This window comes from Stegostoma tigrinum, chromosome 14 (genome assembly GCF_030684315.1).
Source record: "Stegostoma tigrinum isolate sSteTig4 chromosome 14, sSteTig4.hap1, whole genome shotgun sequence".
NCBI lineage: Eukaryota > Metazoa > Chordata > Chondrichthyes > Orectolobiformes > Stegostomatidae > Stegostoma > Stegostoma tigrinum.
In genome coordinates, this window is record NC_081367.1 from 41,142,605 (window position 1) to 41,156,335 (window position 13,731).

The 13,731-nt window shown below is 42.7% G+C and overlaps 1 protein-coding gene across 1 annotated transcript in view; it reads right to left on the minus strand.

The window, feature by feature from the left end:
* LOC125457740 (probable cation-transporting ATPase 13A4) overlaps positions 1–13,731 on the minus strand; it is a 97,553-nt gene that overhangs the window by 21,839 nt on the left and 61,983 nt on the right. Inside the window, exons 18-23 of the mRNA XM_059650892.1 lie at positions 11,198–11,322; positions 9,620–9,786; positions 9,005–9,115; positions 8,790–8,869; positions 5,721–5,763; positions 44–153 (exon numbers count right to left, since the gene is read on the minus strand). Coding sequence (XP_059506875.1) covers positions 44–153; positions 5,721–5,763; positions 8,790–8,869; positions 9,005–9,115; positions 9,620–9,786; positions 11,198–11,322 — 636 coding nt within the window. The remainder of the gene's footprint in view (positions 1–43; positions 154–5,720; positions 5,764–8,789; positions 8,870–9,004; positions 9,116–9,619; positions 9,787–11,197; positions 11,323–13,731) is intronic.

Genomic DNA, 13,731 nt, shown 5'->3' on the forward strand with positions numbered 1-13,731 from the left:
AATGATGACATTTTTATACTGATTGTGATGCTGCTGGACTCACCTGATAAGTTGTGGCACGCAGCCAATATTTGGAATTTTCGAGGTAAATGGTGAAGCTACTGAGGCTTCTTGTTCGGACAACGAAATTCCTGCATGAGCAGTTTTTAAAGCCTAAAAATAAAAATATTTCACTGTTGCATTTCTGCATCTCTTCGTGTTTTTAACAGTAACAAGGTGTTTTTAAGGCTTGGTGAAATCATGCTTTTATAAACGCTTTTATAAACGAGACATTATTTCCACTGAGATCATCTTTAAGTAAGCAGCAAAACAATTCCTGAGAAGTTAGAGTCATCATCAAAATGGGCAGCAAGCCAATAAAATTGTTTCTTTGTGTGTTGGTCCTTCTTGACCTGATAGAACTTCAATATTGAGCCTCATTTGAACTAATCGGGCGAGTTTCAGATAGAGCTAGGGTGATCATGCTTATCCCCAGCTGGACCCTTCCAAGTATCCTGTGGCTGACTCAGTTGTAGGTAGATCCTTCAAAGCCAAGACCAAAGAGGATCATGGAATCATGATCCCAAATTTATGCTCCTATCTTTGATTTTACATGAATAAACTGGCAAAATTGTGTGGAACAAAAACAGAAGTCGCTGGAAAAGCTCAGCAGGTCCAGCAGCAAGTCTCAACAATAGAAGTCTCTGTGAAGAGAATTTAGAGCTAACATTTCAGATCCGGGGACCCTTCCTCAGAACTATTATGGAATTTCATTTTCAAGCCAGATGGTATTTTCATTTCTCAATTTTCCTCCATGGTATGTATTTTAAATTGTAAATATCTAAGCAGAAAATTATGTAAGTTGTCAGTCAGTAACACATGTTATATGAGATTAGTTAATAGGAAATCTGCTAAAGACTGAAGGTTCATCATTGGTAGGTGTAGCCATGTTTATTCTTTTTGAGATATATTGTCTTTTCTCTGAGTGTCATAGCTTTTCTTCCTCACTTGTTGGCTGTGGTATGAATTCCCCTGCAGTTGAGAGGGAAGGTGGAGAGGCTACTTAATCTCCTGCAAATATGGATTCTGTGCAGAAACTAATAATGGCTGTGTAATGAATCTCATTCCAACTTTCCCAAGTTTGCTGATCTAAAGCACTTGTGTTCACTATTGGAGATAATGGGAACTGCAGATGCTGGAGAATTCCAAGATAATAAAATGTGAGGCTGGATGAACACAGCAGGCCAAGCAGCATCTCAGGAGCACAAAAGCTGACGTTTCGGGCCTAGACCCTTCATCAGAGAGGGGGATGGGGATGGGGAGAGGGAACTGGAATAAATAGGGAGAGAGGGGGAGGCGGACCGAAGATGGAGAGAAAAGAAGATAGGTGGAGAGAGTATAGGTGGGGAGGTAGGGAGGGTATAGGTCAGTCCAGGGAAGACGGACAGGTCAAGGAGGTGGGATGAGGTTAGTAGGTAGATGGGGGTGCGGCTTGGGGTGGGAGGAAGGGATGGGTGAGAGGAAGAACCGGTTAGGGAGGCAGAGACAGGTTGGACTGGTTTTGGGATGCAGTGGGTGGGGGGGGGGGGGAAAGAGCTGGGCTGGTTGTGTGGTGCAGTGGGGGGAGGGGACGAACTGGGCTGGTTTAGGGATGCAGTAGGGGAAGGGGAGATTTTGAAACTGGTGAAGTCCACATTGATACCATATGGCTGCAGGGTTCCCAGGCGGAATATGAGTTGCTGTTCCTGCAAACTTTGGGTGGCAACATTGTGGCAGTGCAGGAGGCCCATGATGGACGTGTCATCTGGAGAATGGGAGGGGGAGCGGAAATGGTTTGCGACTGGGAGGTGCAGTTGTTTGTTGCGAACCGAGTGGAGGTGTTCTGCAAAGTGGTCTCCAAGTCTCCGCTTGGTTTCCCCAATGTAGAGGAAGCCACACTGGGTACAGTGGATGCAGTATACCACATTGGCAGATGTGCAGGTGAACCTCTGCTTAATGTGGAATGTCATCTTGGGGCCTGGGATAGGGGTGAGGGAGGTGGTGTGGGGGCAAGTGTAGCATTTCCTGCGGTTGCAGGGGAAGGTGCCGGGTGTGGTGGGGTTGGAGGGCAGTGTGGAGCGAACAAGGCAGTCACGGAGAGAGTGGTCTCTCCGGAAAGCAGACAGGGGTGGGGATGGAAAAATGTCTTGGGTGGTGGGGTCGGATTGTAAATGGCGGAAGTGTCGGAGGATGATGTGTTGTATCCGGAGGTTGGTACGGTGGTGTGTGAGAACGAGGGGGATCCTCTTTCGGCGGTTGTGGCGGGGGCAGGGTGTGAGGGATGTGTTGCGGGAAATACGGGAGACGCGGCCAAGGCCGTTCTCGATCACTGTGGGGGGAAAGTTGCGGTCCTTGAAGAACTTGGACATCTGGGATGTGCGGGAGTGGAATGTCTTATCGTGGGAGCAGATGCGGCGGAGGCGGAGGAATTGGGAACACGGGATGGAATTTTTGCAGGCGGGTGGGTGGGAGGAGGTGTATTCTAGGTAGCTGTGGGAGTCGGTGGGCTTGAAATGGACATCAGTTACAAGCTGGTTGCCTGAGATGGAGACTGAGGTGTCCAGGAAGGTGAGGGATGTGCTGGAGATGGCCCAGGTGAACTGAAGGTTGGGGTGGAAGGTCTTGGTGAAGTGGATGAACTGTTCGAGCTCCTCTGGGGAGCAAGAGGCGGCGCCGATACAGTCATCAATGTACCGGAGGAAGAGGTGGGGTTTGGCGCCTGTGTAGGTGCAGAAGAGGGACTGTTCCACGTAACCTACAAAGAGGCAGGCATAGCTGGGGCCCATGCGGGTGCCCATGGCCACCCCCTTAGTCTGTAGGAGGTGGGAGGAGTCAAAAGAGAAGTTGTTGAGGATGAGGACGAGTTCAGCTAGGCGGATGAGGGTGTCGGTGGAGGGGGACTGGTCGGACCTGCAGGACAGGAAGAAGCGGAGGGCCTTGAGGCCATCTGCATGCGGAATGCAGGTGTATAGGGACTGGACGTCCATGGTGAATATGAGGTGTTGGGGGCCAGGGAATTGGAAGTCCTGGAGGAGGTGGAGGGCGTGGGTGGTGTCACGGACGTAGGTGGGGAGTTCCTGGACCAAAGGGGAGAAAATGTAGTCCAGATAGGTGGAGATGAGTTCGGTGGGGCAGGAGCAGGCTGAGACGATGGGTCGACCAGGGCAGGCAAGTTTGTGGATTTTGGGAAGGAGATAGAAACGGGCCGTGTGGGATTGGGGAACAATGAGGTTGGAGGCTGTGGGTGGGAGGTCCCCTGAGGTGATGAGGTCATGAATGGTGTTGGAGATGATGGTTTGGTGCTCGGGTGTGGGGTCATGATCGAGGGGGCGGTAGGAGGTGGTGTCGGAGAGTTGGCGTCTGGCCTCGGCGATGTAGAGGTCAGTGCGCCATACTACCACTGTGCCACCCTTGGGTGGTAGGAGGTGGTGTCGGAGAGTTGGCATCTGGCCTTGTGTTCTTGTGTTCACTATTGAATGGCTTTGAATGTTTTGGGGAGGACAGTGTGTTGCAAGGACCTACCTTGAGCTCCAAGAAAAGCAAATACTTATTAAAAGAGGACAATTGATTAAAAGAAGAACAAATGAAGAATAGTCCATGTATGTCCAATGTAAACAAAACAAAATTTCAGGTGGATACATTTGGGATCAATATCCTGCTGAGAAAAACCAACTCAGCAAAAACCTTCGTATAATAAAATTATTAGCTTGTTCAAACAAGAAAGCATGCTGGATCCAATTAACTGTGAAGGTTGCAGCAGTAAAAGAAAATGTTGTGAACTAACTACTGCTTAGAGAGTTTTCTCAAGGACAAATTTTATTCAAGACTTGCTTGCTCTTGCAAAGTGAGACAATGGAAAAGATAAAGGTTGCAGCTGGAAACAGAAAAACAAGTCTGATTATTCTGCCACTAATGAAATCAAGGGTAAATAACAAGATAAAATACCAAGACTTGAGATTTTACAAGTTCTAGATGAAGATCTAATCCATCCAACTCTTCAAGGGCCAGGATTTGATCAGTTAGAATTGCATTATGTCCCCTGGACAAAATGTAAGGCATTGATGTTTGCAAAACCATTGTATCCTAATGTCAATAAAATTACAAGACACTTGTAGTGCCTCCATGGATTCTTAATCTGCTGATTTTGTTAGTTAAGAAAACTCTACAACTGAATATCATTGCTGCTTTTGGGAACTCAAACGTTTGAAAATAAATCTGCCACACCAAGATGATGTCAGTTTGCAATCCAGAGTGCTATTTCTATATGTTCCTTTACAATGCACAAATATCACTGACATACAATTTTGTTACTACAGAACAAATTTTCTATCACATTTTTTCACAGAACAATGGAAACTTACCATTGAAAACAAATTTCTGTAGGTTGCCTGAAGATTAGTAAGTACCATAATTAATTTTGCATCAACAAGCTATTCATATGGAAAAGCATGTCTGATCTCTGACTTCCAGTTCAGGAGCTGCAATTGCTCCAAGTACTTCAAACTATAGAAAGAACTCTTCGTAATAATTAGTAATAATAGTCACCTTCAGCTGGAAAGTGCACAGTAGGACTGGGAGCCAAAGAAAGGTTCTCAATTGGGAAAAATGCCCTCACAATGATAATACCCAAGTTTATGATATATTGACCATATGGAAAGGTCATAGGCCTATTTTAAATTGCTGCATATCAGGTCAGGATTGTAATTTTTGTCTCACACCACAGACTGTTTTAAATTAAATGTTAATTCAGCTGGTGACATTTCCAGCTCACTTCACTGAGGCTTGAAACAAATAAAAAGGAGGCTGTCAGTGAAGACAGCCTGAGATACACACCTACCTATCATCTCATATGATTCAGATATAGCTCGCAGTCTCACCAGACAGACCTTTAGAATATTCAGAAGAGGAGCCTCAATTTCTGTGTATTTTCATTTGATTACATCTCTGATTCCTTTAAATTCCTCACTCTAGATTGCTATGTTGAATCATAAGTCCTCAATGTTCTAGTTTTATCTTACTGAAAGACATTAACAGGATTTTGAGAGTAAATTTTGATTAGGTTATAGAACTGGGAGCTGGGAGATGGAAACGTATGAAACTAGGGAAACCTATTTCTCTGTCTGGTTTGTTATAGCTGATTAGTTCTTAAATTACATGCAAATTCTGTGAATGCTTTCGCTTGCTTCCCTTGCTGACTTTCTTTATCCCCAGAAAAAAAATGGAAGCATTCACTATAGATAAACATGCACATTTATCCAAAATTATTGTTTCCATATTTTGAATGACATTACTTGCATGAGAAGATTATCTACCCACTTCCATTCATATCAATGAAAATCATTTTCATCTGTAAAATTGAAAAACTATGATAAAAAACTGATATTTTGCAGCTGTACTAAATCAACTAAATTAAATTAATGTATCATAACTAATAAATAGTTCATGCAGCACTGACCTAAGTTTTGTTAGTATTATGTTAGTTAATTGAATGCAAATATTAACATTAAATATTCATTACAATGTACCGTCACAGGGATAGAGTTAGTTCTTATTATTGTTTGTTCTGTGTCATAACTTATTTCAATATACCTTTTATAGAAATCCTATTTTATGCAATTTAAAGCAGAAGAAAATAAAAAAGATTATTTTTTCTTCATGGGATTTAACTGGATTCGGCTCATTATAATTTTAGTCATACTTACCCCACAGTCATTTGCACCATCTCCACACATTCCCACATAATAACTGGAAAATAAACAAAATTACTTCCAAGAAATATCTAATTATAATTCTTTAACTCTTATAGTGGCCCTTTCTTAGGTATTGCTCCTTACGAGTGCATATTACTACTTTTAAACTTTTATTAAACTACACAGGAAACTTCTTTCAAAATACTATGCTTGCCTTTGAAAGTGCTTGCATTGTTCAGATATTTGCATTTGTCCTGTAATGCACAACTTAAACATCAATGGCCAATGTAAACTGTTACTAACACTTACAGACTTAAAAATAATGCTATTGTTTCTGCACTGAAATATCGTTTAGAACAAAATGCAACTCAGATTACTGCCAAAATAACTACGTGACAAATATGACATTTTGGAGTTGTAATTTACGCAAACCTTGGCAACAAGACACTTCCATACTTCAGGGAACTGTACAGAGGAAGTATTAGAGAATGATTTAAGAAAAAGCTTGATACATGAAGATGGACAGTAGGTTTCTTGTGGAGGGATGAGTGAACATGTAATGTGCGACCTTTCAGATTTGAATTCATCTTGTGACATTAGACCATAGACCATAGAACAGTACAGCACAGTACAGGCCCTTCGGCCCACAATGTTGTGCTGAACTTTTACCCTTAACCTAAGGTTTATCTAACCTCCACCCCTACCTTATACTATCATCCATATGCCTATCCAGTGGCCACTGAAATGCCCCTAATGAGGCCAAAATCACTACCCTCCCGGCAATGCATTCCACAACCCTACCACACTCCGAGTAAAGAACCTACCTCTGACGTCTCCCCTATATCTACCTCCATTCATTTTAAAACTATGCCCCTTGTAACAGCTACCTCCATCCTAGGAAAAAGTATCTGGCTGTCTACTCTATCTATACCTCTGATCATTATGTACACCTCTAACAAGTCTCTGGCTGTCTACTCTATCTATACCTCTGATCATTATGTACACCTCTAACAAGTCATCTCTGATCCTTTATCATTCTAAAGAGAAAAGCCCTAGCTCTCTCAACCTTTCCTGGTAAGGTCTTCCCTCCATTCCAGGCAACATTCTGGTAAATCTCCTCTGCACTTTTTCCAACACTTCCACATCTTCCCTATAATGAAGTGACTAGAACTGGACACAATGCTCCAGATGTGACCAAATCAGGCTTTTGTACAGCTGGACCATAACTTCACAGCTGGTACTGTGTCCAAATGTCTTTTAAATGTTGTTACTGTACTCCTTTCTACCAATTCCTCTGATAGCTTGTTCTATATACTCACCACACTCTAAGAAAAAATCTGCCTCTCAGGTCCCTTTCAAATCTTTCCCTCTCACCTGGAACCTATGTCCCCCCTTTTTGGACTCCCCAAACCTGGGGAAAAGACCCTGACTGTTGACCATGTCTGTGTCCCTCATGATTTTGCAAACCTCTACATGGTCATCCCTCAGCCTCCGATTTCCAGGGACAAAGCTCCAGCCTATTCAGCCTCTCCCTAAAGCTCAAACCCTCCAATCCCTGCAACGTCCTTGTCGATCTTCTCTGAACCTTTTCAAGCTTAACGACATCTTCTCTACAACAGGGAGACCAGAACTAAATGCAGTATTCCAAAAGCGGCCTCACCAATGCCCTGTACAGTGGCAAAATGACATCCCAACTCCTATACTCCACGCACTGGCCAATGAAGGTAAGTTTGCCCAAACACATTCTCCACCACTCTTTCTACCGGTGACTCCACTTTCAAGGAACTAGGGGTGCAGGCAATACTCCCAAGGCCCTACCATTAACCGTAAAAGTCCTACCCTGGTTTGTCTTGCCTCATATTTATCTAAATTAAACTCTAGCTGCAATTCCTCGGTCCATTGACTCATCTGATCAAGGTCCCATTGTAATCTGAGATAACCTTCGCAGTCCACTACATCACCAATTTTGGTGTTATTTGCAAACTTATTAACCATACCTCCCATATACAAGTTCAAATCATTTATGACAAAAAACAGTTGACCCGGTACATACCTTTGCAGTGCATCGCTGGTCACAGATCTCCAACACTCTACACCACCCTCTGTCTCATACCATTAAGCCAATTTTGTATCAAAATGGCTAGCTCCCCCTGGATTCCATGTGATTTAACTTTGCTAACTGGTCTACTATGCAAAACCATGTCAAACACCTTGATGAAGTCTACATTGAAAATGTTTACTGCTCTACCTTTAACAATCTTCTTTACTTGGGAAGCCACAGTCAATAGAAATGTTAAATACAATTGCCATTTCAAAACAACGCGTCTGAAGAGCTATATCCATCTATTATTAGTAGTGCCCCAAAGTCCCTCCTGTTTGCTCGATTGATTTTATTGTCACAAATACCAAAATACAGTGAAAAGCTTTGTTCATGAGCAGTACAGGTAGATCACAGCAAGCAAAGGATGTACAGATCAAAAAGATTTAGAGGCGTACTGGTTACACTGCAGGTTACATCATTTGAGGCTAGAGTCCATTCAACAGTCTGATAACAGCTGGAAAGAAGCTGTTCCTAAACCTGCTTGTGCACGTGTTTAAGCTTCCGTATCTTTGTGATTGCATTATTTTTATTCATTTAGTTTTGGAAATACAGTTGTATTAAAGAAAACTGAAGAACATGGGATAAAAGAATGCAAATTTTCTGAATTGCCATTGGAAAGCTATTTGCATAAAACCTTTGAAGCAGAATTATTTGCTTTTGCTCTGATTTTAGATTTATGGTCAGACTGCTGCCAGGAGCTTTGTCAATCAATTTAATTGAAAGGTAATAAAGTAAAGATAGTAACATTAACCTTAAAAAGTACTTTCTAATAATTTCACCCATCAATTAAAATCTACTGTTTTGTAGCATTACAACTCACAAAATTTGGAGTTGCTCAGAGCTTATACTGATTTAACTAGATATCATACATTTAAAATCATGATAAATCAACCTTTATGACTAATGGTATTCACTGAAGTTAATTCTCATTTGACTTAGTATACTTTCAATTTAGTTAAAACTGTATTCAAAAAACTTACTCCATTTTTTGAAATTCCTCTATAAGGCTTCCCTTCTGGGTTGGTGACATTCTAGCAAAAACTGTAGCACTTATAAGCAACTGAAATGAAAATATAACAAAGAATGTTTAATAGGAGTAGTGCTTACATGATAATATCATACATGCACAGGAATATAATTTAAGAGAAGCAGACATAACATTATTTTACATGTATTCTTCGTATTGATAACTTACCTTGGGCAATAAATGATTGAAGTGCTGCACTAAAGTGTTATAAGATTTTCCAGTCATAGCAAAATGGAAGTCTTTCTTTTTTTTAAACCCATCAATAGGAATGTTAGTTTCCTTGAACAAATAAATATCAGATTTTGTTTATCATAATAGTAAACAAAGCTGTAGGTGCAAAAATGATATTTCTATTATATACTTGAATGTGTGTTACAGAGTAAAGCTATTCAGACTGTGCTAATTGTAATGAAATTAAAGTTCATGGAACCTGTAATTAACATTTATAAATTACAAATTATTTTCACGGAAGTAATGGATTGAAAGCTTTAATTTTATAATCTAGTACTAATCTGTGTATTTTTACAATATTTTATAACATTATTTCATAATCTACTATCACAGTGCACTTGCCAACATACAAGCACAATAATCTGAAATAGCGTACTGACTTGCAAGGTGACAATCTAAGCATTTGATTCTGCTTGAAAATTGCTTAGTTTTCCCTGAAATATCTGTAAAGCTCCTCAGATGACTATAACTTTGTAACACATTGACAGCTAATAGGATCTTCATTAAATAGAACATTATTGTGAATACTAGTACCTAATACTAAATGCTTACATCAGTACAAATCTGACCAGTGTTCTTGCCATTTTCCATTGTCTTCCAGGTGATGACGGCTGGACCAGATTCCTTAGCTTTTGAGGCTTCAATTAAAATGATTTTGTGAGTTAATGGAATCATCCCAGCATTTCTCGCCACTGTTACAGCTGTCTGCAAGTTATCACCTATAGAAAGTCACTGCAATTTAAAAACAATTCATGACAGCATCACTATTTATTGTGAAAAATTAATGACAACTGTCATATTATCACCCAATCACATACTTTGACTACTTCTTCAATCTATTCACTTGCTGTGTATGTTTTCCAACAAGTTCTTCCTATTGTAATAAAACCAAAAAAATGCTGGAGAGACACAGCAAGTCTGGCAACATTTGTGGAGAGAAAGCAAAGTTAATATTTCTTCCAGAAGGAGGGTCACCAGATTCAAAACATTATCTCTGGTTTCTCTCCACTATGTTGTCAGACCTGTTGAGTTTTTCTAGCAATTTCTGTTTTAATTTCAGATCTTTAGCATCTGTAGGTCTCTTACCTCATATCTTGCTGTGGTTTACAGGGCCTTGATGAGGCCACACCTTGACTACTGTGTGCAGTTTTGCTTTCTAGTCCGAGAAAGAACATTTTTGCTATTGAGGGAGCCCAGTGACGGATCATCAGACTGATTCTTGGGAAGGCAGGACTGATTTTAGAAGAAAGACTGGATCAACTTGGCTTGCACATGCTGGAATTTAGAGGAATGATGGGGGAGATCATTGAGACATATAAAATCCTGATGGGACAGGACAGACTAGATGTGGGAAGAATGTTCCAAATGTTGGGGAAGTCCAGAACTAGGGATCACAGTCTAAGAATAAGGAGAAAGCTTTTAAAGACTGAGATGAGGAAGAATTTCTTCATTCAGAGAGCTGTGAACCTGTGGAATTCTCTACCAAAGAAAATTGTTCAGGCCAGTTCATTAGATATATTCAAGAGGAAACTGGACGCGGCCCTTACGGCTAAAGGAATCAAGGGGTATGCATGGAAAGCAGGAGTAGGATACGAAAATTGCATGATCAGTCCTGATCTTATTGAATGGCTCGAAGTTCCAAATGGCCTACCCTTGTCCCTATCTTCTATGGTTCGATGTAATACAATGCCAATTGAACCAACTAAAAACAAAAAATACAACTTTCTCTAATAAGTTATGAATCTTATCTTTACCGAGTTGGAAATTGTGATCAGCCTTCAGTTTAAGGAACAATATAGTACGTTGTAAATGGCAAGTTTTCAGTTCAACATAAATCGTACATCTTGCATGAGCCAATGAATGTCGGGAGCCAATGAATGTCGGTAGCCAAATGCACCTTGAAGCCTAATTGTGGTTTTACTGTACATCCACAATCACGGGGCAATAACTAACAATGGGAACTTCAGTTCTTTACGACAACATTCCCTTGTTTGAGGTTGACTCCGTCCATTTGGATTGAATTTAAGGATATTTTCTGATTTCAATGTCTCACTATGCAAGTAAGTCATTGGACATCCTATAAGTATATTTAAAATAAATGGAGTAAGCTACAATAAATTTCTCAATCACCTGTGATCATAACTGTTCGAATCCTGGCTTTAGACAACTCAGAAAGTACAGGGATTGTCTGTGGTTTCAGTTTGTTCTCGAGAATCAGTAATCCAAGAAATACTAGGTCAGATTCCACATCTTCCCTAAGGGAAATTATGAGTAAAATAAAAGAAATTATGACAACTTGCATGTACCTGATGCACATTCTGCCAAAAGTCGATTAAACTATTATATATCCATAAAACACAGTTCCGATATTCACATAATGTAAAAACCACTGGTTGACTTTGACATTCCATTGTAGTGGGTGGGAATTTAACCCAAGAGGCATGTGGTTTGCTAATTTCTATCCCTGCTTTGAATATTAAGCCAGGGACTGAGCATGCTTTTGAACAATAGAGCTTCCTAAGTGAGAGCTGCTCATCCAATGGGTGATGGAAGGTCTGATGTCCAGGCACTCTCCTGGCACTCCATAAGCTGGAAAGAATTATTTAAATGGGATCCTGGAACAATGCTCTGCCAGGTGCCCCAAATTTGGAACACAAGTGAGCAAGCAATAATTTTCTTGTTGCTGTTATGGGTATTGATTCTTTCACGGTGAAGAGTGCCAGTTTTTTTTACAGACATCTGTATTCTGTTATGAAAATATGTCACTCAAAGTATTAACTTAAAATATTAGCAACTAGACACATGCATATCTGGAAACTTTTTAAGAGAATAAATTGCAAAGCAAAAGAGATTGGGCATGTATCCCTGAGCACACAGTGTCCTTGCTGAAGCATTACAGTCATATTTCCGTTGCACCCCACGATGCAGCAGTGAAATGTAGAAGTGTCCTGTAAGTGGATTGAAGATATACCAGAGATAATGGGAACTGCAGATGCTGGAGATTCCAAGATAATAAAATGTGAGGCTGGATGAACACAGCAGGCCAAGCAGCATCCCAGGAGCACAAAAGCTGACGTTTCGGGCCTAGACCCTTCATCAGAGAGGGGGATGGGGGGAGGGAACTGGAATAAATAGGGAGAGAGGGGGAGGCAGACCGAAGATGGAGAGTAAAGAAGATAGGTGGAGAGAGTGTAGGTGGGGAGGTAGGGAGGGGATAGGTCAGTCCAGGGAAGACGGACAGGTCAAGGAGGTGGGATGAGGTTAGTAGGTAGCTGGGGGTGCGGCTTGGGGTGGGAGGAAGGGATGGGTGAGAGGAAGAACCGGTTAGGGAGGCAGAGACAGGTTGGACTGGTTTTGGGATGCAGTGGGTGGGGGGGAAGAGCTGGGCTGGTTGTGTGGTGCAGTGGGGGGAGGGGATGAACTGGGCTGGTTTAGGGATGCAGTGGGGGAAGGGGAGATTTTGAAACTGGTGAAGTCCACATTGATACCATATGGCTGCAGGGTTCCCAGGCGGAATATGAGTTGCTGTTCCTGCAACCTTCGGGTGGCATCATTGTGGCACTGCAGGAGGCCCATGATGGACATGTCATCAAGAGAATGGGAGGGGGAGTGGAAATGGTTTGCGACTGGGAGGTGCAGTTGTTTGTTGCGAACTGAGCGGAGGTGTTCTGCAAAGCGGTCCCCAAGCCTCCGCTTGGTTTCCCCAATGTAGAGAAAGCCGCACCGGGTACAGTGGATGCAGTATACCACATTGGCAGATGTGCAGGTGAACCTCTGCTTAATGTGGAATGTCATCTTGGGGCCTGGGATGGGGGTGAGGGAGGAGGTGTGGGGACAAGTGTAGCATTTCCTGCGGTTGCAGGGGAAGGTGCCGGGTGTGGTGGGGTTGGAGGGCAGTGTGGAGCGAACAAGGGAGTCACGGAGAGAGTGGTCTCTCCGGAAAGCAGACAGGGGTGGGGATGGAAAAATGTCTTGGGTGGTGGGGTCGGATTGTAAATGGCGGAAGTGTCGGAGGATAATACGTTGTATCCGGAGGTTGGTAGGGTGGTGTGTGAGAACGAGGGGGATCCTCTTGGGGCGGTTGTGGCGGGGGCGGGGTGTGAGGGATGTGTCGCGGGAAATGCGGGAGACGCGGTCAAGGGCGTTCTCAATCACCGTGGGGGGGGAAGTTGCGGTCCTTAAAGAACTTGGATATCTGGGATGTGCGGGAGTGGAATGTCTTATCGTGGGAGCAGATGCGGCGGAGGCGGAGGAATTGGGAATAGGGGATGGAATTTTTGCAGGAGGGTGGGTGGGAGGAGGTGTATTCTAGGTAGCTGTGGGAGTCGGTGGGCTTGAAATGGACATCAGTTACAAGCTGGTTGCCTGAGATGGAGACTGAGAGGTCCAGGAAGGTGAGGGATGTGCTGGAGATGGCCCAGGTGAACTGAAGGTTGGGGTGGAAGGTCTTGGTGAAGTGGATGAACTGTTCGAGCTCCTCTGGGGAGCAAGAGGCGGCGCCGATACAGTCATCAATGTACCGGAGGAAGAGGTGGGGTTTGGGGCCTGTGTAGGTGCGGAAGATGGACTGTTCCACGTAACCTACAAAGAGGCAGGCATAGCTGGGGCCCATGCGGGTGCCCATGGCCACCCCCTTAGTCTGTAGGAAGTGGGAGGAGTCAAAA